At 39.0% G+C, this 25,190-nt stretch overlaps 1 protein-coding gene across 2 annotated transcripts in view; it reads right to left on the reverse strand.

Moving 5' to 3' along the window:
* The window catches only part of LOC119734203 (transmembrane channel-like protein 7), a 33,718-nt gene that overhangs the window by 4,767 nt on the left and 3,761 nt on the right, over window positions 1–25,190 (reverse strand). For both annotated transcript variants that reach the window (XM_038207560.1, XM_038207561.1), the window contains exons 3-14: window positions 16,095–16,164; window positions 12,946–13,027; window positions 11,689–11,823; window positions 9,706–9,800; window positions 8,304–8,473; window positions 7,273–7,420; window positions 6,188–6,349; window positions 5,814–5,980; window positions 4,516–4,633; window positions 2,595–2,692; window positions 1,701–1,808; window positions 261–467 (exon numbers count right to left, since the gene is read on the reverse strand). In XM_038207560.1, the coding sequence (XP_038063488.1) occupies window positions 261–467; window positions 1,701–1,808; window positions 2,595–2,692; window positions 4,516–4,633; window positions 5,814–5,980; window positions 6,188–6,349; window positions 7,273–7,420; window positions 8,304–8,473; window positions 9,706–9,800; window positions 11,689–11,823; window positions 12,946–13,027; window positions 16,095–16,164 (1,560 nt within the window). The remainder of the gene's footprint in view (window positions 1–260; window positions 468–1,700; window positions 1,809–2,594; window positions 2,693–4,515; window positions 4,634–5,813; window positions 5,981–6,187; window positions 6,350–7,272; window positions 7,421–8,303; window positions 8,474–9,705; window positions 9,801–11,688; window positions 11,824–12,945; window positions 13,028–16,094; window positions 16,165–25,190) is intronic.

Genomic DNA, 25,190 nt, shown 5'->3' on the forward strand with positions numbered 1-25,190 from the left:
AAAACCTCACATGGACGATTGAACCAAGGCGCTAGATTGGGTCCAACTGATTTGCATAAAAATAGTGGCCGCATGAGGTCGCTGTTCGTACTGTATTTTTAATGCACTGCATGCATAGACATATGACTACATGTATAGCGCAAGCGAAGATATCGTTTACCGTGCTACGGCCGGATGAATAACAACTAGCGCCTTGACCAAGGCTACACCTAGGTAGATCAAGGGTTGAAAATGGAGAAAAAAACTTCCTGATAACTCACGCTCCGATGGAGTATCCAACGGGTATGATGCAGCCCATGAACGTGATCAGCAGAATGACCATGAAGAAGATGCCGGAACGCGACGCACGGAATGGTCGGGATGAAGGCACCATGTTGTACAGCAAACTCCACTTCTTCAGGTAGAAGAAGACGAGGCACTTGACCAGACTGATAGCTGGCAGAAACGGGCAGTAGAACGATCCAATCCTAAAGAGAACAAAAAAATATTTCAGAAATCAATATTTTTCTGCGGGGCAATTGGCGCTTCCAAGTCATCATGCGTTCATTCCAAAATGCACCCGCGTCTAGCAACGTGTGCTCTTTTTGCCCCGTGAACAAGATGGCGCATATTACCGTGAAACACCTTATTCAATAACCACTTTTTATTTTATTCAATTAAATGGAGCCCAAAATGACAAAAAAATATAATACGAAAAGGCAACTATGAATTTAATTTTACACAATTTTCAAGAAAACAAAACTCATTCCAATTATTTATTTGAATACATCTCTTTCTTTATATTTGTTAAGGACATCAATAAGGTGCAATAAGATTGTAACTTCATTCTGCAACAAAGTCGTTTCTTGCGCGAAAACGCTCCGTGCAACAAGGTCGTGTCTTGACGTCCATTGACTTTGTGTGTGCATCTAGGTTATTTTAAGTGAGATACTACCTTTCAACATTCTGAAACAAGCGTTTCACGTACGGCCCATTTTAGGAGATACGACCTTGTTGCATAGTCATGAAGAGTTGTTGATAGACATCCATTTCATTAACCCTTTCATTACCACAATGTTTATTGACTTGGCTCTCCCCATGACCAAATTGTTTGCTCACTCATGTGGAAATCACTAGAGCGTGAAACAAACGACCACAAGTCCAAAACTCACTTTTTTCAACCCAGATTTTCACTACCAAGGAGTGATTTAAATCATAGGTGTTGTGTGTAAAGTTTGTTCCTTGAACCTTACTCTTTTATGTGATGTAAAAATGAAGTCCATACGTGCAAATATAAGAATGTTATGCCTTTTTCTTCATTTGGACCCATTTATCAAACTGCAAGCCATTTCACCACATGACCAAATGGCACTCCATACCTCAAATTGTGCGTGGATACTTCTGAAGCACTTTTCTCATTTTTTTGTAATGGTAACACTATGAATAAACTTCACCATTAGAACGATCCGAAAACACTCTTTCAGCTGGTATATGGTTGATGTATGGGCGGCCAAACATATCAACTTGCTGCCTTTCTGAAAAGTAGTAAATAATCTGTGTTGAGGGTGTTCTGTGTGTGGTTTCCTGGTCGACTAAAGTCGCCCATGGGAATCAGCAGGGGGGTTCTTCTTGTCGACAAAAGTCGCCCGTGGTAAGGAAAGGGTTAAAGAAAAATGTTTGGACTTCTGAAAAGTGGAGGCACAACAGGTACAAGAACTCACCAACACAGTGCCTGGGAGTAGACGATGGCCAGAACATTCTTGGGGATCTCGAACTCCATCTTGCCCAGGGTCTGGACTATGCCGAAGTGCAGATACTTGGCAGCAATTCTGGGGAAAAAAACAATCACGAAACAAAATGTTTTATACTGTCATCAAAATACCAAACAAAGGAACACCAAATATAAAAGTCTATTTTTCGACATGGGAATTTTTCGACATGGGAAAATACCAACACTTTCAAAACCAGTTTTACTTCAAATGTGCACAATCCACCTGATCACTACAAACCAACTGTTCATCTTCGAGATAGATAATCAAAGTTGGTAAATCTGCAAGTTGGTGTGATGTTGGGATGTTTTACCGACTATTATGATAGATGCAGATATGCAGAAAGAGAATTAAGTCACTGATTTTTGTGACTCGACAGTCGAGTCATTTTAGAGAAGTGACTCGATTCGAGTCGAGTTATTTATTTATTTTATTTATACAAGCCTTACTTAATTTTTCACTGGCCAAAATACTGCCCAGGTTATCATTTTATTTATAGAGTAGAGCCTGTCAAATTGTATTTCCCTTTTGGCAAAGATAGCCACAGAAACTTAATCTTTTTTGCAAAGTAAGCCACAGAAACTTAATCTTTTTACGGAAAGTTAGCCACTGAAATTTATTCAATTTGTTATTCATTTAACTAATCTGACACCCACTAAAATCCCATTGTATTGTATTGTATTGTGTTGTGTTGTGTTGTGTTTGTAATGTATTGTATTTGTATACATGTTTGTAGTCATTTTGTTATTGTATGCAGGGCCCCAATGGAAACCAGTTTTGAACTGTTTGGGCATACCCTGGGTAAAGAAATGTAATAAATAAATAAATAAATAAAGAGTGACTCACTTGCGAGGGAATTCCCAGAGCAGCACCACCAGGACAACGGCTGCAAAGTCAGTGATGGAGAGTTTGTAGAATTCTTGGCCTATGTAGGTCTCCCAACACTGAAGGATTGCAATTAAAGGGAAAATACAACATTTGCAAACATCAAAAAATAAAACTACCAAATCATTTTGAAATACCTTGCTGAACTGTTAGTGAATGACAGTGTAAAGCATCCTGTAAAATCATGGCACCTGGTATACTGTCATTTTCAAGAAAAGTGGTATTTTTGTATCAATTTCCAACGCTGATCGGCCGATCAGCGTTGGAAAAAAACTGGCTTTTTTCAAATACTGGCCCCAGTTGACCATCACACTTGTTTGCAATCGATTACACACCTATGAACGGGTACAAGCCAGCTAGACTGGTTTCCTGACCTTACAATTCCCCAATATATATGTAAACTGCTCTGTTTCATCTTAAATGGAGTCAGGGAACCAGACTACAGGAAAATGATTGTTTTTCTTGGTTTTTATAGCATTTTCGAACCCCAAACCTCAAAAAAGTCCGTGTAACTATATTTGCTATATATTTCCAACCCCCCAATTCCATCCATTTCTGAAAATTACAGCAAAAGCAAATGATGTATATTCCCTTTAAATACAAAAAAAACGCACTTATTTGCAACCTTACATGACAATGATATTATTCAGTCATTAGCAGCTTCACGTTTCAAGTTTATTGCATACAATCTTACAATCATAAGAAGATACAGTAAATCACAACAAAACTTGGAATAGTATGGGGGCTGTGGTCCAGTGGTTACGGTGTTCAACTCGTGTGCCGTGGTACATGGGTTCGAATCCTGACCGTGGGAACATGGTGCTTGTGCTCTTGAGCAAGGAACATTATTGCTTCGTCCTTCGGATGGGATGTAAAGTTGTAGGTCCCGTGTGTTGTGTAATGCAAGTTAAAGAACCCAGTAACACTTATCGCTAAGAGAAGGGGTTTGCCCTGGTGTTTCTGGCAGTGGCTGCAATATGCGCCGCAGCACCTTGTCAACCCTTATAAGGTGCTACATAACGGGTCTCATATTTCTCATGTACTTCATTAATACCTGTCTTTAAAAATAGACATAATTACCAGTGCCTTGAGTACCTAATTGTTGGTAGATACGTGCGCTATATAAGACTCCGGTATTATTATTATATTACTACGGTATGAGGACCACCACTTCTGGGCTGCCTAGTATGAACAATAGCTTCCGATACAGTGTCAAGATTATTTTTTGGGAATCAAAATTTGGAACAACATTCGAGGTGCCACACAGATAAGGTTGAAATTTAGACTCCTATAAAATCCGGTCTCTTTGGACTCTTAACCCTCCCGTTAATTCTGTCCACTAAGACATGCCCAATGCAGTGGGACGCCACTATACCGAACACCGCTATACCGAACATTTGGCTATACCAAACATCATCCTTGGCTCACGATTTTATGTACAAAACATATCGAACATCGTTGTTAAAAAAAAGTCAACAGAATAACAAAAAACTCACTGGTTGTAATTGTACGCGTATTAAACACTGTTTGGGCCACTTTTAATTCCCAAACATCAAACCACCGATGGTTACATCGTGTTTGAATGTTGAAGAGCGATAGATGGCTATTATTTCCCCAAGGAATAAAAGGGAAAACCACCCGTTGCTAAAGTTTTGTGACAACTCCTCGTGCGGCTGCGGGATGTGAGAAGTGCCAGTTCAGTGACTTCACTATTTGTCTAAAGAGGATACCGGCAGTTCCAAATCGCTATACCGAACGATCGTTATTACGAACACTTTCTTTGGATCCCACGATGTTCATTATAGCGGCATTCCACTAACATCCAATAAGTCTGCATTTCACAGAGTCCAAATTTCATGATACTTCAGCCCGGCTGACTTACTTTCAAGTCGCCAGCACTGCAGACTCCGCAGGTGTCTTCGGCCGTCTCACTGCAGGAGATCTGTGGGAAGAGGGAGAAGAACAAGACCCCCAAGGAGGCCAGGCGAAGAAATACCGTCCTGGAAAAAAAAAAGAAGAAACAAAATTTTGGACGCGTGATGAAAACAAGACAGAGGAAGAAACATCTGAGATGTCTCAACCTTCGGACCAGTACTGCTATCTGTGAGGACCCTCAATTTTGTCAAAATTTTTCAAACAATCCACAAAGGGAACTGACAAGGTTTAGGGCTTCTGACTAGCACCCCTTGCACAAAGACATCAACAATGTGGAACCATCAACATAGGGCTGGATAGCTCAGTTGGTAGAGCACCGGAACGGCAAACCGCAGGTTGCTGGTTCAAACCCCGCTCCAGTCAATTAAGTCAAAAGTTAGAAATGTGAAGGAAAAGAGGCGTGTAATCTATTGTTCGTAAGATGGAATATCTGCGTCGGGGTGCTGTAAATCAAATTACGTGAAGGGCAAGACCTAATATGATTTAATTTATTGTTTATATATTACGGTCATTTCGAAAGCTAACACTCGTTACTTGTCTTCCATGAAAATCCATCTTGATGGTTTTCTGGGATTTTGTAGGATTTAGGATGGCACAGCCCAGGCACAATAAGTTTACACTGGGCTTAAAAGCCCTTGAAAGTTTTGAACAGAGATGGCCATCTTTGAGAGAGACCTATTAATCATGATATCTACAAGTAATTAATGGTTCAGAAAAAAATGATTCAAAACTCCTAGTCTGTATCTCCCTTACTAGATGATGGATATATTAAAATTGAAAAATACATTTTCAAGTTTATTTACAAAGTTCTTAAAATCTCTGTCACGGACATTACATTTCCTTCCATAACGCTGGCATTGCCCATTTTTTAGTGGTTCTTTGGAAAGAGTGGATTTTTTTTATGTGGGGGGTAGGGGGCAGTGTTGTCGTACTCGTACTCGAGTACTTTTGTTAGAGTACTCGTACTTGTACTCGATTGTCAAAGTACTTGTACTCGAAATGACGGTACTCGTACTCGACATGTCAAAATTGTACTAGATCATCAAAGTACTCGTACTCGAATAGCAGTACTCGAAAACAAAATGGTACAGCTTGACTAACCACACCCTTATTTTTTCAATTATTTCAGTTTGAAAAGGTTGATTGGCTCGCGGAGAAATCAGAAAAAAATACTCGACTACAACACTGGTGGGGGGCTTAGAAATACTCGGTTAAAAACAGAAAAGGTGACAAATCATGCTGTACCTGACCAAGGTCATGCTGATTTCAAACTGCGGACTGTAGTCTTCAAATCGGACCACGACGTTGAAGATCATGGGAACCAGACCGTTAAGTATGGTGATGGTGATGGACGGAAGGTAACCAATCAACAGGCTCCCAACGGCGTTAGTTGTGATTGGCATGTTGGAATGCTGGGGACGGAAAAAAAACACAACGAAAATGAAGTCGCCAATCTCGAACTGAGACGGTGTCCACAACAGGTGTCTACAGCTATGCCTAGGTCTATTTGCAGCCTTGGTCATGACAAATGTTTAAAAAGAAAAAAATATTTCTAACAAAGCTCGAGACATCCTACATCCACCAAAGATCACAATGCAGACGATCTGTATGCAACTTACCAGAACAGACAAGTCGGTGGTATAGTAGATGAGGTAGCCCGCGCCACCTAGTATGGCCAGGACCACTACGTTAAGGATAAGCCGCAGTAGGTACAGCCTGCATTTCTTCAAGGTGGTTCTGTTGGCTCGTAACAGCTTCAGCCTTGCCTCCTCGAGATCAGTCTGTAGAGGAAAATATCAATAAAACATCACGCAGTGTTCTCCCATGAAGAATGTGCCACACCAATAAACATTTGCCATCTACTTTTTTTTTTTACATTACTCACTTCACAATTTAATTTGAGACCAAAGGTCTCAAAGCACTTCACAAGTATTACATCTGTTCATCAGGCCATGAGACCTGCATTTTTGCAGCAGCTCGAGATCAGCGCATTCTGGTCTCTCCCTTCAAGGGTACCCATTTATACTCCTGGGTGGAGAGAGGCAAATGAAGTAAAGTGTCTTGCCCAAGAACGCAAGCACTATGTTCCCCGTCAGGTTTCGAACCCACGTACCATGGCACTTGAGTCGAACACCATAACCATTGGACCTCAGCATTCCACGTACCTTGTAATACCCTCCGTGTACCTGGAAGAGCATCCTCTGTGAAATTACGACTTCCTACATTTGTTCATTTTGATTCATGTGATTTTATCATACATTTCTGAATATAAATAATGAAGTTACAATTGTCCCTTTAGTACACAACTGAGACTTGGATTCCCTGGACTACTCTATTCCAGGTCAACTTTTATCTAAAAGACAATCTCAACCAAGTCTAAACTTTCAGACTAAAGCAACTTGCTGAAGCTTGAATACTTTTCAGTAAATAAGTGATACTGTTTTGGGACTTGAGTTACAGAGCTCGACGTATCAGTTCAGATCGCTAAAAAAACTGTCAGAGGCAGCACCTTATTTGCCAAGCTTGGTCACGTGAGGGCCTCAACAACACCAGTTGATAAGGACATCGTGATGGTGTCGCAAGCTTTTGGTACAAGCTCTGTAACTCAAGTTCCAAAAAAGGTATCGTTTATTTACTTGATATAACAATGGGATTGAAATGAACTTTCATGCTCTAGAATACTTTTGCTTGGGCGTGCACTCACCTGGAGTATGTAGTGGATGCTCCGATGTTTCAGGTAGGCGTTTTTCTCGTCGGTCATGGAATAATCCCACGCTGCAAAGATCTTGTTGCAATACTTGAAGTGATAGTCCTCCGTGTTGCCCAGGCTTTCCTTGAAGCCAGCCGCAGTGCTGCAAAAAAAAAAAAAATAACCAATGGAAATGACAAGAATTAGGTCACATGCATCATGAACAATGTCCTGATGGGGTAATACATTCAGAGATAACAATGCGGCTTTTCATATCACTAATGTGGCTTTCACGTTGTTGGCAAATAAGGCGCTACCTCTGACATTTTTTTGGCAATTTGAATTATGTGCCTGATTGTCGTTAAAAATTTCTCACTTTTTGAGCAATTAATTTGTATGCACAGCTCTGGTTGTAATCTTAGAATCATGACTACAGAGAGGTCCTAAAAAAAGTTTGCACTTTTTCAGAGGCAGCTTTCTCAAAATTGGGGAAGCGTGTTGAATTTGTTTTAAAATGGTTCTCGCACTGATGGGTCTCATCCCGGCAATAAACGACCAATTGTGCTCACGATCGTCACTGAAAAGTAGTCACAGTACACACAACCACACATCCACGAGGTGCACACAAATGACACACCATTGAACAATATTTTTAGTCTGGTCCTCAAGTACTCTACTGAGAACACCGCATTTTAATGTCTATCAGGTGCTTGACCGCATTGCTTATTAGACTTGTCACCAGTCCATCCATTATCTTAACATTTCGCCAGAAGTTTTTTCGGGCAAAAACGATACTTTACAAGTATTTTTTTTTTCGTTAGGTAGAAAATGGGAAATTCGTAATATTTTAGTGGCAATTCATATTTTTCGTAATTTAACAAAAAAAATTGTAATAATTATGGAAAATTCGTAATAGTTGGCAGCTATGCCAACTTAACCCCAACATCCATAGGTCATCAGGCCAATGATGCGCTGGCAGATTTCACACTCAAAATCTACTGTGACAAAACTTTGAGGCTGTGTCCAGACCACACTTGTGTACTTACTACTGCACCATCAGGAGCAGAGACAGCAGGAAGTAGCCGGCCGAGGTCAGCAGGTAAGCCAGGGGAAGCATGTACACGTTATCTAGAAACACAGTGATATCTGTACTATTGTCATTGCTGAATGAAGGGGGATAGTCGCCATAGAACAACGCTGTCTGCTCCATCCAACCCTGCAAGTCAGATCAAACCATACAACGACAATATCCAGATAAAAACCTTTTAGTTTATAGCAAATCTGGAGAGAAAGAAATAAACAACACGCAGTACATGTTGACAAAGAAAGTACAGAAGTTATCCACTTTCGGTTTCATTGCATGCCTGCTTGATGTTTAATATTTCTTTTCACGTTTTATATTGCTTAACCCTAAACCTTCCCAAATCCTCTTTTTTAAAGGGAATATACATCATTTGCTTTTGCTGTAATTTTCGGAAATGGATGGAATTGGGGGGTTGGAAATATATAGCAAATATAGTTACACTGACTCTTTTGAGGTTTTGGGTTCGAAAATGCTATAAAAACCAAGAAAAACAACCATTTTCCTGTAGTCTGGTTCCCTGACTCCATTTAAGAAGAAACAGAGCAGTTTACATATATTGGGGAATTGTAAGGTCAGGGAACCAGTCTAGCTGGCCTGTACCCATTCATAGGTGTGTAATCGATTGCAAACAAGTGCGATGGTCAACTGGGGCCAGTATTTGACAAAAAGCCAGGTTTTTCCAACGCTGATCGGCCGATCAGCGTTGGAAATTGATACAAAAATACCACTTTTCTTGAAAATGACAGTATACCAGGTGCCATGATTTTACAGGATGCTTTACACTGTCATTCACCAACAGTCCAGCAAGGTATTTCAAAATGATTTGGTAGTTTTATTTTTTGATGTTTGCAAATGTTGTATTTTCCCTTTAAATGGTGGATTTTGCAGGATTGAGGCTATATGGCAAAAATGTGCGGGTGATTTTGAGGATGCACTGTGTCACGGTCTCAGGCCGGACCTTGTGTTGTTTTTGCTCAGCCGTGCATAAAGTTAGGCCTAGATTATACTTGTGATTCTTTGCACTGCTCCAGGATGTCACTGGCTCTGCCTCAACCGATACTGACAGTGATTGCTGGAGGATTTTGCAGGATTGAGGCAGTGGTCACCCCTCCAAGGACCACATTCAAGAAATAACAGAGGATTTTAGAGGATTGAGACTGTTTGCAATTTTGACATGGAGGCAGTTGGAGGATTTTGCATGAGGTTACATCTTAGCAAAAATGCCTAGGGAGTTAGGGATAAATAACATTGTTTTCATATTATTCACAGGGGATCTGCACAGAATGTAATCCAGAGGAGAATTGTTTTTGTTGGTCTTGTATGCTCATCAGAGCGACATTGTAAAACCATACATGTATACTTACAGTGCCACCGATGAAATCAATGATGCACTGGCCGGTGTTTCCGGTGTTACACTGTTGGTCCACACTGCTTGTATACTCGGCCTCACATGTTGTTGCTGTTGACAGAAAAAAAAATCAAATTGTTACCATGAGAGTTGAACGACCCTAACCTACCTAAAGCTACACAATACAGGGTGAGTAAAAAAAAAAACGAAACCCAAATGTCGGGACCATTGTTTTAGTGAAGTTCTGCATGTACCACTTTCAAAATCTAGGATATGAAAGCCCAATTCACAAGCTTTCTTTTAGTACAAGAATCATTCAAATCACTCATGTACTTTTCAAGTTACGGAGTTTTAAACACAACCACCATTTTAAAGTTCTGTCCACGGATCACAAAAAAGGTGTGCGTTCTTTCAGCAAAACGAAAACAATTCACACACATCCGTATGTGATTTGTTTTCGTTTTGCTGAAAGAACACTGACCTTTTTGTGATCCGTGGGACAGAACCTTAAAACGGTGGTTGTGTTAAAAACTCCGTAACTTGAAAAGTACATGAGTGATTTGAATGATTCTTGTATTAAAAGAAAGCTTATGAATTGGGCTTTCATATCCTAGATTTTGAAAGTGCTACATGCAGAACTTCACTAAAACAATGGTCCCGACATTTGGGTTTTTTGGGTTTTTTTACTCACCCTGTACTACTAGTAGTTAACTGTAGTAGGCAGTACTTCAGCTTATAAGTGGGCACATCTCTCATAGTATTTTCTTGCATTTAGTACCTGCATACATATTTTTTTATAGTACTTTGTAGTATGTGGTTCTTCACCCCAAATGAACTTTTTGGGGGTTAGGGTTAACATCATACATGTGTATAGGGTGAGTAAAAATAAATGAAACCCAAATGGTGCCATGATTTTATTTTTTAAATAAGTTCTACATGTAGCGCTTTCCAGATCTAGGATATGAAAGCCCAATTAATAAGCTTTCTTTTAGAGAAAAATCATTCAAATCGCTCATGTACTTTTCCAGTTTGGAACACAAACATCTTTTTTTTTTAAAACCTTGTCCACGGATCACAATAAAGGTAAGTGACATTTAAGCAAAACGAAAACTATTCACATATCAAAAAACACATCAGAACACTCTCATAACCATAACTGGCTATTATCATAACATTTATTTAAAAACCTGCTGCTTCCAATGTTTAAAATAACATGCTTTACAATGTCAAGAGTTTATAGTCTTGCCCTGCCTTCTGCTTGGCTACCCTGGAGACTTATGGGATTATTCTGATATCGTTTTCATTATGCGACATGGTTTCATTTTGACTGAAATAGAACTTTTCCTGCGCTTATGAAATGCAATGATGCACATGTACATGTACACATACATGTACTTCTAACAAGTGCAATTGGGAATTTACTATAATCGGCATGATCAGAATTTTTGCTTTTAACGCGATGGAATATTGACTGATGAAATAATCACACCAGCCAACATATACAAGTATTACATTTTTTAAAAATATTTATCTAACCGCATTCCTTTAGGCCAACAAAAAAAAGTCTCCGGTTTCTGGTATGGAGCTTGCCCAAAAAGTGGTGCGGCGACGCGGCTTTTTTTTTTTTTTTACCTGATTTTTTTGCTTCAAATGTCGGCTGCTGACTGCAAATGCTGCCCGACTAAACTTAGTGCAAATATATGGGAGTCCAGAGAGGCCACATAAAGCTTATTCTCGATCATAACCCAATCTAAATGACACGTTAAAACTGTGCAGCAGCAGGATTCCAGTCAAACCAGTGAGTTTGGCGGTTATGAGACATCACCTTTCATTGAAAAAAAAAAACTTTTTCATTTTGCCGACGCGCATGGCTACGGCGACGCGCGCGCATACCAGAAACCGGAGACTTTTTTTTTTTGGCCTTATTAATCTAACTTCAAAGTTCACACTCATTCATACCACCTCATCGAGGCAACTTATGGAAAGAAAGGTAACTTACACTCTATGTATCCCCCACCCAGGATGACCTGTGGGATGATGACGAATCCAAACATCAAGACGAAGATGTAGATGTTGAGGAACAACATCCACTTCAGGAAGACAAAGTAGGAGACAACCGCTGTACCAAACTTGCCTGCGAGAGACAGATATTAAAATAATATTTCACCACTCTCCTAAGCTAACATTTCTCAACAGGCAGTTTATCGCAATTGTGTCAGCACTAAATAACTGAGAAAATTACATCACATAATGGGTATTAATAAAGCGCACAGATCTGCCATTATTGGTGCTCAAGGCGCTACATGTACATCATTATTACCGTGCTCATTGGGCCAATGAAACATTCTAAAGACAATCTAGCAGCTAGAATCAATCTAGCCCCATAAATGTGGCCAATTTACTGGACTACCTCCATAAACATAGGCCACACGTCCACCATGTACAAAAACATGTCGCACTTTGTCAAATTTTGATTTTCACATTTAGGCTTAGTTTATAGTTTATTTTTGCTTTAGAAGCGTACTCACCCTCTTTAAAAGCTAATCAGAAAGTGCTGCCTTTTTCAGATGTCTATTTTTCATGAAATTTCAAGACTCGTTTGTACGCGTTTTCGTATCAAAATTTCAACATGAAATTTCACGAAAATTAGACATCTGAAAAAGGCAGCACTTTCTGATTAGCTTTTAAAGAGGGTGAGTATGCTTCTAAAGCAAATATAAACTATAAACTAAGCCTAAATGTGAAAATCAAAATTTGACAAAGTGCGACATGTTTTTGTACATGGTGGACGTGTGGCCTATGTTTACGGAGGTAGTCCAGTAAATTGGCCACATTTATGGGGCTAGAATCAATCACAGTAACCATCTAGATGCATCTCTGCCCTCACAGGTACCCATTTACTCCTAGGTAGGGAGAAGTAATGAGTGACAAAGTGCCTTGCCCAAGGGCACCCGCACCACAGCCCCAGGCTGGACTCAAACCCACAACCTGCAGAATTACCTGCAGACCACAAAATCAGTGCTCCAGACCACGAGGCCACGACACTTGATTCTTCTTGATGTAATTGTCAGTCCATCACATAATATATCCCTTACAATGCAAGCACCAATTTTTAGTGTTGTTGTGGATGGGTGGAGGCAAGTGAGGGTAAAGTGGCTTGCCCAAGGACACAGCACAAACTAGCACCTGGATTTGAACCACTGATCACGAGTAACAGCAAATCCTAACCATTAATTATAATATACCGGCAACTCACCTTCCACTTCTTTCAAGGAGGCCCGCCATACTTCAAACGTCAAGACAACATCATACAGCTTCTCTTTGAAGTGTTTCCATTTCTGTGGAATGAAAATCAGACAAAATGAGAATGATCAGGTGGATGTGTGGGGTGACCGGCTGTCAAGTGAGGTGTTGAGGAGGAGAGTTGGAGTGGAGGGGATCGGTATCCGCTTCATTCACAAGTACCCCCTCACCGGCAAAGAAAGTACAGTTGGGGGTGACCACTGCGCAATAGCCGTAGCCTTGTTGCCATTTTGTGATTGGACAATAACGACGTTGTGTTCAATGGATGTACGTATCATGTACATTACGTACGGGCGTGTACATACTCATACAAGACCAGAACTTGCAGGATTTTTTGTGACATATACGCGCAGGAACAACTTTATCACTTCACAAAACCCATACGTGTGAAGATCTTGACAGTTCGATGTGAAATGAAAATGGCATGATCTTATCCAAAGAACATCGCAATGATTCGTTGGACATTTGTGCATAAAGCAGTTGGGAACGCAATAATTACTTCTTTCTTTAGAATTTTTTTTTATGCGTCTAAATTTATTAAATTTATATAGGCCTATACACATACATACTTTCTTTATAACAAAAAACCCCTTATTTTATGCATCTAAATTTATTAATTTTATATACGTATACACGTTTGCGTATAAAATTTGATCCATGGATTCTTTTTGAGTATTGTTTTAATTTTAAAATAAATCAACCCCTTTCTTTACTTCATTCATTCATTCATTTTTATTTTGCCAATATAAAAACAATACATGAAACGCACGTCGTACTCGCGTATGTTGGAGTTATTAAACTGCGAACAACCGAACGTCATTAATCGTCCAATCACAAAATGGCAACAAGGCTACAACTATTGCGCAGTGGGGTGACCAACCGACGCCATCTTGCATGACTGCAATTTTGCCGCGACGCACGGCCGTACCACTGCGTCACACACAAGGAACGGTGCGCGTCAACCAGCTAAATGTCCCGCCCTAGGTAAAAGGGCGCCCTCTTCCGTTGGCCCACGGAGCCCATTGTGTTGAGAAGGCATAGGCTGAGGTGGTGTACCAACACAGTCGTGGGAGGGCCCAAACCTGTCGGCCGACCGCGCAAGACGTGGCAGAGTTCCGTGACTGATGACATGTGACTGTTTGGAGTCAACGCCAGGGGCGCGACGGACAGGGTCAAGTGGAGAGGAGCCACAGGGAGAAAGCAGGCCAACCCAGAACAGACTGGACAACGACCTAAAAACCGACACTGATGATTACAAAACATCCAAATCAATCAGTGTAAGGGTTCAGTGTTGGGCAAAATGGATTCTTTTGCTCAGGTCCAATGTCCTTCCATTGAAAAAGACATGGATGTATAATATGATGTACTTGTACATGAATAGGGCAAAAATGACTTGAGTAAAATGAACATCAATTCCTCCACAGTTCCCAGCACTTTATAAAAACAACATTCCCTGAGTTTCCCCTGATATTTCCCTGAGAAATTTCCAAAATTCCGTGAGAAATATTGTCACTGTATCAGGTTGCAGGGAAGTCAAGAGGTGGTGTATAGCACAGCCAATTGTTATCGTCTGGAGAGGCCTGCAATATTCACTCTGCATAAAACACTAAAAAGCCACCATAGCCAGTCAGTCAATGGCCACAACTTGGACACTGTATAAAGATGCACATGCACCACACTGGCAAAAACCTTACTCTTCTGGGTCACTGTCAAATTCGGACTTTTCCCTGATTTTTGGCATTTTCCCCCCAATTTCCTTTAGTTTTCCCCCCTATAGAAAATTACTTTTCTGCTCATTTACAGCCTGTCTAAAAAAAAATGGTACAATCGAAAACGATTTTTTTTTTTCAATATTAAATCTCAACATAAGTAAGTCGTTTTGAGCATCACATTAACCCTTACTCTCTGAGGGTAGTTTACTGCATGTCAGTTGGTTATGCCAATGCCCTCCAGCTGCAGTTTATTGGCAGATAGTTTGTCTTAACAGTGAAGGCTCCAATTGGCAGGAGTTGGAGGCCCTGGAGGGTGCCTGATACTGACCAGCTGGGGGCACTCACTTTGTTATCAGAGGACTCTCATTGTTCTCTGTGGCATGTATTGGAGTGCCTGTCCAGTTACCCTTGAAATGACATGGCAGATATTGGAGGGCCATGCAAAAAACATAGGAGATTTTCTTGAGGCACATATTGGCATGCGTTGGAGGGTCTAGTAGGGTAAGGGTTAAAGAAAAAAGACCAGGCTTTCCAATACATTTTGTTTCATCTCATTGCTTTTGTCAATCCAGAGAAAACTCCAGTTTACTGCGGAACACAAATATCGAGTTTGTGCCACTGTCTGGTTGAGTGAGAACGGTGAAAGAATTAGTGTATTCCATTAAAACATGCAATAAATATTTTTATTCGTTTATTATTTATGAAAAGAAAATATTTATTATTGAACTTATTATGTTGACTATTAAAGCTTGTATCGAGAAAACCAGACTTCCTTTGTGTACTTTAATCTGTGTTTTGTTTCTTTTGCCAAGTTGCAATCTTTTGTGAGCTTCAAGACAGCATGGCACAGTACTCGAAACAACTCTGCCCATGCATAAAAGTGGCACAAAATCGATTTGGGTGTATAGCACTAATTTGATTATATCTCTGAATTGACAAAAGCAAATAAGATCAAACAAACACTATTGGAAAGCCAAGTCTTTGTTCTTTAATATTATGCCAAGTAAGAATGACTTATTTTGAAATTTCTTATTCAACCAATTTTTTTTCTGATTGTACCATTTTTTTTGGAGACAGGCTGTAGAAAAATATCTCACTTAGTTACACGTTTTCTTTTCATTTTGCGCACAATTACAGAGTATCGTGCATGTATCATGCACTTCTAATGTTCTAAATGTGCACATCCAAAATCTAGCTATAGTAGTACAATGTAATAATGAAACACCATCTACCATTAAATCATGAAATCTATACATGAACAATGTATGTACTTTCCAACATGAACACATATCACTCTAAATAGAATGCACAGGAGGCTGACAGCAGGTGTATTAGGCACAGCAGGTGTTTAGGCAGAGCAATTAATTAGCGGGCAGAGCAACATTCTCACCAGTGCTGTGTTGTACTTGAATGATTTCCATCCTGATACCGCTTTCACCTTCCTCTTCCCATATTGGTTTCTGAAACAAAAGGCAAAGACAACAAGAGCGTCAACTTTCAAACCTTTTTCATTTTGAATGAACGTTATGAAACTTGTTTATCTTTAGGCCAAATAAAAAAAAACATGTTTAGCATCCCCGCCCGCTTCGTTTTTGGAGGCCGCCTCCTTTTTTTTTTGTTTACCGAATAATTATAAATTTCAACAGTGAATGAACGTTATGAACTTGTTTATGTTCAGTGTCTTAACCGAAAAAGTTATAAACTTCAACACTGACATCATTTTGGCCTCTTTATCTGTTGCATCTAGCCCAGTCATTTCCTGAGTCCAATGGCGGCCATTTAAAAAAAACCTGGCGGCCATCTTGAAAAATAGCCCGGTCGGGCGGCCATTTTGGAGGGGAAAAAAGGGCCTCCCACTTTCTTTTTTTCAAAAAGACAGGACGCTAAGCATGTACCGGGTACATGTATGTACACTGATAATTACGGTACAAAATATCCCAATTTTGTATCAATTTCTCAACATACACATGTAAAAAATGAAATGCAGCGTTAGGCAATTCCAACGTTATGAAAGGAAGTGTATAATGTCCTCTGACAGAACCCAATCAACCATGATATCTAATAACCAGCTGATTCACAGAAATAAAAATAACATTCCGAATCTGTAATCTCCTTGACCATTTGTACCAGTAGATGATTACAAAAATACATTTTCAGGGTTTTTTTTTTCACTGAGCTCACTACATAACGCTGGAATTTTCCTGATGTAAGTACAGTCGAACCCTGATAAGAAGAGTATTGTTAATACAACGTCATGCTTATAACAAGCATAATTTTAGGTCCCAACTATTTGTTTTTCTTTGTTTTCCTTTGTTTTCCATTACTGTTAATACAAGGTACCTGTTATAACAAGGTAATTTTGTAAAGTCCCAAGGACCTTGTTATAAAGGTGTTCGACTGTATTTTGATAATCATTCCCTTTTTTCATTCACTTAATTTCAATTACATGCACAATCCTACACAGGTTCAACACATACTTGTACGAATTTCCTGTTCAGTCCGTGCATGATCAAAAACAAAACTACAAAATGCGATTTTATGAAGTACAATTCACATATTACCGGTATTTGGTTTTATTTGACTTGTAAATGAATTACTTTGTCAAGGTCAACCGAGAGGATACGGTCCAATCATTTTTTTTTTAGCCTACAGTGTAGCTGTAGGCCTACCTGTCTGTATTTCCACAATTTATATAGCAAATTTAAAAATAGACATTTCCTAATCCTTTTCGTGTTACAGGAAGCGTATGATTTTCCTAAACTTAGCTGGTACGCTGTCAAAATCCAAGTTCAAACAGTGACATGACCTGTGATCTTGTCAAAATACACAACTGTTCCATGCACGACACGTTCATGTCAACATGGTACATTACAGTTTAGAACGGGAAAGTTGCTGTTTTACAAGTACATGTACATTGTATCTTCTTGAACTTGCAGAATGCGACGTGTATCAGTTTTGTAACTGTAGCGTATATTGCTGGTAGCTTTCGTGTAATGTATTTGTGTACATGAACATAAACAAATTTGTACCAGTACCGGTACATGAATGTATTTTTTATATCAACCATTGTGAAATTTACACATTCAAATTATTACTACCATTTTTCAAGGGCCCTAAACGCTTCACTTTGTACACATGCAGGTGCGTGTACATGTACTTGTATTATTTTGTTAAAAGTTATGTTAATTGCATTTTCCTGTTGGATACATTTTAAAGCCACTATTGGAACGGAATGTACATGTTGTTATATGAAGGTTTAGTTAAACATCATATTTATTATAGAATAATACAGGTTTGATTATCGCAAAGAATGTCAACTGTTTTCAAATGAACTCAAAGTTATATTTATAAATATATAGATATACATTGTTTTGTTAAAATCATTGTGTTTTGATGGAATGTAAGTGCCCCTTTCTTTACGCTATTAGATCATATTTAATATAGAATAATACAGGTGTGTATTTTGTTGTAATGTAAAGCGGAATTAAAAAAAAAAAAAAAACCATGTACTTGTAGGCCTACATGTACATGATGAACATAACATGTGTGCGTGTGTATGAGAGATTTGGCTGTTCACATGTACCGTTATTTTCGGAACATAAGCCGCCCTGTGTTTAAGCCGCAGTAAACATTTTCTTGGGCAAATTCAAGGTATGAGCCGCAGCTTATATTCCGAAAATCACGGTACCAATATGCACGGAAACAAACTCAATCAAACTTTATGTCATAAAATGATCTCATATATGACTCAACACAATTTAGGTACATGTACACACAGGTGTTTGCCCTGTGCAGGTTGTGATGAACGAGGCCATGGTAGTATTGTGCACTCCCTTGCTAGCTATAAGCTACAGTTGCATGGAGACATCACCCAACAAACCCAGCCTTTTGTGTAATCTTTTCACACACAAAAAAATCAATAAACCATTGATAAGGAACCAAATTATACAATCAACAAACAGCAATACGTGCAAGTGAACAATGTTTGTAGTCCTACTCGTCACTGTAACCAGCAAAAGCTGGGGTTTTTTAAAATAATTTTTATATTTTAAGTAAATTGCAATTTATCAGAACTTCAAATTCATGACTTGAATACATGTACATTGTCAACTTATCTGCGTAAATAAAGGATCAAAACATTAATTGCTTAAAGGCTGTAAGAGAACTGACTGAACAAGTACAAATCTCAATCACATTAAAAAATGGCAATTAAGTCTAAATTTCTCCACGCAACAAAATAAAAATCAAGTTGGACTATTTGAATACATGTATAGGCCCTAAATTCCGATATTAGAAAAGTGCTGACTACAATGATACATTTTTCGTATATATATTACATAAAGTTTTCCGAATATTCGATCACAACCAAATATTCAAATAGCTCTTTGCTGGTTTGAAAATTCGATAAAAACACAAAAAACACATCCACACAACTGTGGTGTTATTTTATCGTAAAGTTGTAGCGACTTTATTGTCCGGTGCCACGTCGACGGTAACTTTTTAGGCGACAACGGTTTATTGTTTACATCTTTTTAGCAGATTAAAAGCCCTTTACAGATATTTGTAAAATAATTACTGTGAAACAATCCAGCGCCCCATATCGATCGCTGCATACAAATTTTAACTGGCAACTTTTTACCAGGGCAACACGCAGTAGCAGCTGGCACTTTGGAATATCTGAATATTCGGTCAAATGCATTTTCAAGTTTATCCAGGGTTCGACTTTAGCGGTAGCCCGCTAGCCAAATGCTAGTCAAAAACAGCGGCGGGCTAGTCAAACTATTCCTTAAGTAGCCCGGCTGGCGAGTCAAACATTATTGGGCTGCGGCAAAGATGAAAGGACAGGAAGAAATAGATCATTAAATTCAGAAAGCAAACCTGTATCAATTTGTGTCTAATTTTTTTAACTGTTTAGTGTTGAATTATTAGATCTGTTTATTTAAAACACTGACAAGATTGCCTCAGGATACACGTTTAGTCATGTAATTGTATGCACATAAAAGAAAAACATGCGGGCTAGTGAAAATGCCCGCAGGCTGGTTACGAGTCTGTTTCAGTAGCCCGGCTGGCTAAGTAAATTAAAAAGTTAAGGGAAAACCCTGGTTTATCAACTGCTAAATTATTCAAAAAATTGACAGTCCTACACGGTATATGACAGCAATTGATGGGAATTTAACCAATCAATTAAAAATCAGTTTCGAGTGCAGTTTTTATGTGATCTGCCTGGTGGTATCCAGTGCTCTTTAAAAATGCATTGTTCATTGTCACACCTTGTAATTTGAAACCTCACTCTGCGTGAATCACGGACGAGAATACTTCAAATGGTTTCCAAACCCTTAGGCCAGCCGAATCCCTGCTAACCGACACCTGGGACAATACCGGTAGGCACACTCTGTTTATGAAAAGGCAGGGATTTTCAAGCGTGCGTATAGCGCTGTTTCTATAGCAACACACAATGACCGATCAAACACTGACGAAAATTGCACCGGTTGTTTGCCCAGTGGTTAATATTCAATGTGTCTGGTCTGCTTCGTATCATTATCGTTTGAAATATTCTGAGTATCTGATCATGAGATTGAATTCACAGAAATATATGGCTTGGCGTGCCATGCACCAGATTTAATGTGCTGGACTTTGGGCCACACTGGCAAATCGACTTGCCAGGCTGCTGTGTACATGTACATGTAGGGGTGTACATGTATCATAAAATAAAATGTACATTGTACATAATATTTTAATTTTTAACAACTTGAGGTGCAGTATTATACAAATAATGAATGTTTGTGAGTGCAATGGTAAGAATAATTTCATGAGGTGACAGATGAAATGTTCCATTCCACGAGGCGAAGCCGAGTGGAATGGAACATTTCATCTGTCACCGAATGAAATTATTCTTTCCATTGCACGAACGTGAAACATTCCTTATTTGTTTTATATAACACCTGAATAAATCCTCGTCATCTGATTGGTTGACTTTTAATAGCTAATTTATTCAAGTTAAAAATCGTTTACAAGTTTGACAAGTTCAGAGTTATCATATTTAATTTATGCAAACTGTTCAACAGGTTGAGAACTATCATATTCAATTTATCTCAATTTAAAACTTTCCATAAGTTTAGAACTTAAACAGTTCAATAAGTCCAGAGCTTTTATTGCCAATTCATAAATACCTCAGACAGTTTAGCTATTCCTATTGGTCGAGAGCCCGTCACGTGACCGGTCTTAAATGGATGATAAAGACATGGCTAGCTGGTCTTAAACACTTTTCCAGTGTCACAATAAAATGTGGACTCCTAAAAATCCAGTGCCTCTTATCGTTTCATTGGTTGAATGTTCACAATCCTCACGTAGGCATGCGCAACACTACCAGCGAGTCAGAATTTTATAATTCTAAATTCAAAACGCAACGCCCCAGGTGCGTTCTGCGTGACATCGCGCAGAACATGTTACGCGCGCGTCAATCTCCATAAAAGGGTTGTTTACATCTTACTCGCCAGCTGAACACTCCATTATTTTGCTAGAGGGATGTTTCAAAACGCATGAAGTGAACTTGTTGAACAAAATCGGGATTTTTTGAACGAATTATTTGATATTTTTTTACGGATAAGGTATTTATGAATGGGAATAAATATGTGCTCGGTCGTTATTTATCACTCTGTTTAATACCGCTTAGAGTCTGGGTGCTGTTAATTACCCTCGCCTCCGGCTCGGGTAATTATCAGAACCCAGACTCTAAGCGGTATTAAACGAGTGATAAAAACCTCCGGAGCACACATTTATTCCCTTATTTAAACACCACAGCGCCACCTTCGGCAACATGTGCAGTGACAGTGCAATGGTACTTCTAATCACAGTGCATTTAGTACTTCCATTGCACTGTGCGCTGCGCGCCACGCGCGCGCCGTGCATTGGTACGAATAATTCAATGACATGTGATCAACGATCCACCAATCAGATAACAGGGATTTATTCAGGTGTTGTATAATAATTATTGTCCCTACATAAGTAAGGATATTATCTGGTTCATCAGGAAATATACAGAATATTTGTAACAGATCAAATAGTAGGCCTAAATATGTTTTGTCAATGATGTGAAAATATTCAGAAACTTTGCATTTTGCATAAAACTAAATTGATTTTCCCTTTGAAAACAATTGTATTTCTCCAAAAACAAGGCTAGAATTTCGGTACCCATTTTGGCCTAAATTCTGGCAGTGTGCCTTTAAAAAGGAAGTACATGTATAAAATGAAAAGTGTCATGGGAAAAAAATATGATAAGTTTTCTGCCCAACCGAATTTAAGATTAAAGCTTATGCCTCAGAATTCACTGTTGTGCAAATGTACTTCATGCTGAAATTCTGCTCTGAATGTATTCACTCAATTTATACACGTCAACATGTGAGGTATTGAGAAATACAGGGTGAGTAAAAAAAAAAACTAAATCCGAATGTTGGGACTATTTTTTTTTATTGAAGATCTGCACACGTAGCACTTCCAAAATCTAGGATACGAAAGCCCAATTCATAAGCTTTCTTTTAGTAAAAGAATCATTCAAATCACTCATGTACTTTTCAAGTTACAGAAATTTAAACACAACCACCGTTTTAAAGTTCTGTCCACGGATCACAAAAACGGTGTGCGTTCTTTCAGCAAAACGAAACAAATCACTCACATCCCTATGTGATTTGTTTTCGTTTTGCTGAAAGAACACTGAACTTTTTTATGATTCGTGGACAGAACCTTAAAACGGCGGCTATGTTTAAAACTCCGTAACTTGAAGAGTACATGAGTGATTTGAATGATTCTTGTACTAAAAGAAAGCTTATGGATTGGGCTTTCATATCCTAGATTTTGAAAGTGCTACATGCAGAACTTCACTAAAACAATGGTCCCGACATTTGGGTTTCGTGGTGTTTTTTTACTCATCCTGTATGTGCCTTAGAGGTTTTAATTTAATTGTTAAAGTGTGAGGTACTCAAAAGGGCTAAATGTCCAGGACTATTACAACTTGTTAAAGGTATTACATGTATGTATACAACATTTGCTTTTGCTGTAATTTTCAGAATGGACGGACATGAGGGTTAGTACTGGCCTGTTTAAAGTTTTAAGTTTTGTGTTAATGGATGCTTGAAGAAACAAAGAAAAAATGCTGTTTTAGGTGTTCTTGTAGTCTGGTTCCGTGACCCTACATCAGACAAAACGGAGCAATTTGTAGAGGGCAGGGAATTATCAGGTCAGGGACCCAGACTAGCTGGCTTGCACCCGTTCATGGATGTGTTAATTGCAAAAAAAAAAAAATTAATGCATAGGCCTACTAACTAAATTTGGTGAATTTTGGCAGTATTTGAAAAAAAGCCAGTTTTTTTCAACGATGGTCAACCATCATTGGAAATTGATACAAAAATTCCACTTTTCTTGAAAATGACGACATACCAGATGCTATAATTTCACAGGATACTTGACCCTTGAGACTAGTATTATTCACTTAGTCAAGTAGGACCCCTAAGGCCCCCCCAAAAAAGTCTCCGGTTTCTGGTATGGAGCTTGTCCAAAAAGTGGTGCCGCGATGCGGCTTTTTTTTTTTTTTTACCTGACTTTTTTGCTTCAAATGTCGGCTGATGACTGCAAATGGTGCCCGACTAAACTTAGTGCAAATATATGGGAGTCCAGAGAGGCCACATAAAGCTTATTCTCGATCATAACCCCATCTAAAAACACGTTAAAATTGTGCAGCAGCAGGATTCCAGTCAAACCAGTGAGTTTGGTGGTTTTGAGACATCATCTTTCAATAAAAAAAAAACTTGTTCATTTTGCCGACGCGCATGGCTACGGCGACGCGCGCGCATACCAGAAACCGGAGACTTTTTTTTTTGGCCTAAGCCACAGCTTGATTTTTCAGGACAAAATTGTGACCACAGAAATTCGTTCTCGCATGGTTCTCGCAAGAATAACACAAAAAAAGTACAGTTTAAAGGATGATTGTGTGTGCGCGCTTAGGCCTACATTGTATATTCTACTTTTAAATGCTCTTTCCATTTAATATCTTTTCGTTTAAAACATGTTTTGTGGCCCAATTGGGCATTTTTCAGACCGTAAATGTCCCTTCAAAACGTACATGTACGTAAAAAGTTGTTATTATGTCCATATGTCAAAAACGATAACATTTCTGATGTCCATGTATTTACTTTTGTTTATTCCCAATCGATCAATTCAGTAAAGGAAACCTCCATTTTCCGACAAGACCGGCAGGTTTAGGACGGTTAGGTGAAAACATGCACAGTGCAAGCGACATTCAGGCTATAGGCCTAATGATTGATATACTGGTTCCCACCGCTGTAAAGATTAATAACTGATGCCGGAAGAACCAGGAACAGTCTACAGCTCAGCCGATTACCCAGGACCACGTCATTTTTGAGCAAGGGGTGTCAGTCATGAGGACGTTTGCTTACTGTTCACGCATTTGAAAAATTATCTTCCGTTCATAACATTTCTTCCTAAACAACAATTGTTTTGAAATGTTTTGCATTGTATTTTCGTTTTACAATAATTGTTTAACCCCAACCCCTTAACTTGGGCACTTTTACCACAAAGTATCCTGAATCCGCCAAAATCCACCTATTGTGTCATGCACAAAAATGTTCGTGTTGGTGACTGCTCAGTATGGAGGTATCCTGAATCCATCAAAATCCACCAGTTCCGCTAGGCTTACAATCCTGAATCCATCAAAAACCCTGTCATGCCTGTTTTCAATATGGAGGTATCCTGAATCTGCCGAAATACTCTAAAACAGGGGTATGGATTTTGATAGATTCAGGTACGTTTGGGTTAAACTACGTTCTTGAGCCATGCAAAAAGTGTGAAGCTCCCCCCTCCCCCAAGGGAATTGTCCACAACAACCAAGCAGTGGATGTGGATATAACCAGTTTGGACATGGATAAGTAGACTCCGTGATATATTCGTATGTAATTTGACGTCACGACTACATTGAAATTATGAGTTTAAATCTGCCTGTCCCTAAGACGTCTTCTGTTGACACAAACCTTTGTTTTTCAGTGACCAGTGCAACCATGCTCCGTCACGCAAGGCACATCAGCTGACATTTTTTTTTCAATATAATTTTCTCATATCAAATTTTCGATATTTCGCTATGATTTTAATAACTGATATCGACGATATATATCGATATCAACTTGATGTCGAGTACTATTGATATATTGACAGACCAGAGTAGTCTTTTACTCGAGAAGCAAAGAACTTGGATTTGACTATAGAGTACCGAAGTGTGACATCATTTAGAACCAGAAGCGTACAGCAAACGAATGGAGTACGCGCGTGTGTTGGTTCAAGGGCTGAATCACATGCTAATTATGTCTTTTACGCACACATTGTGTTCGTGATGTATTCACTTCGGTAGTCTGTTTGATATTGTACTCTAACATATAAAGTACTCATATTTGCTCGACTAGGTCCCAGGTACTTCTATGCA

The sequence above is a fragment of the Patiria miniata genome, unplaced genomic scaffold (genome assembly GCF_015706575.1).
Source record: "Patiria miniata isolate m_02_andy unplaced genomic scaffold, ASM1570657v1 HiC_scaffold_27, whole genome shotgun sequence".
Classification (NCBI taxonomy): Eukaryota; Metazoa; Echinodermata; class Asteroidea; order Valvatida; family Asterinidae; genus Patiria; species Patiria miniata.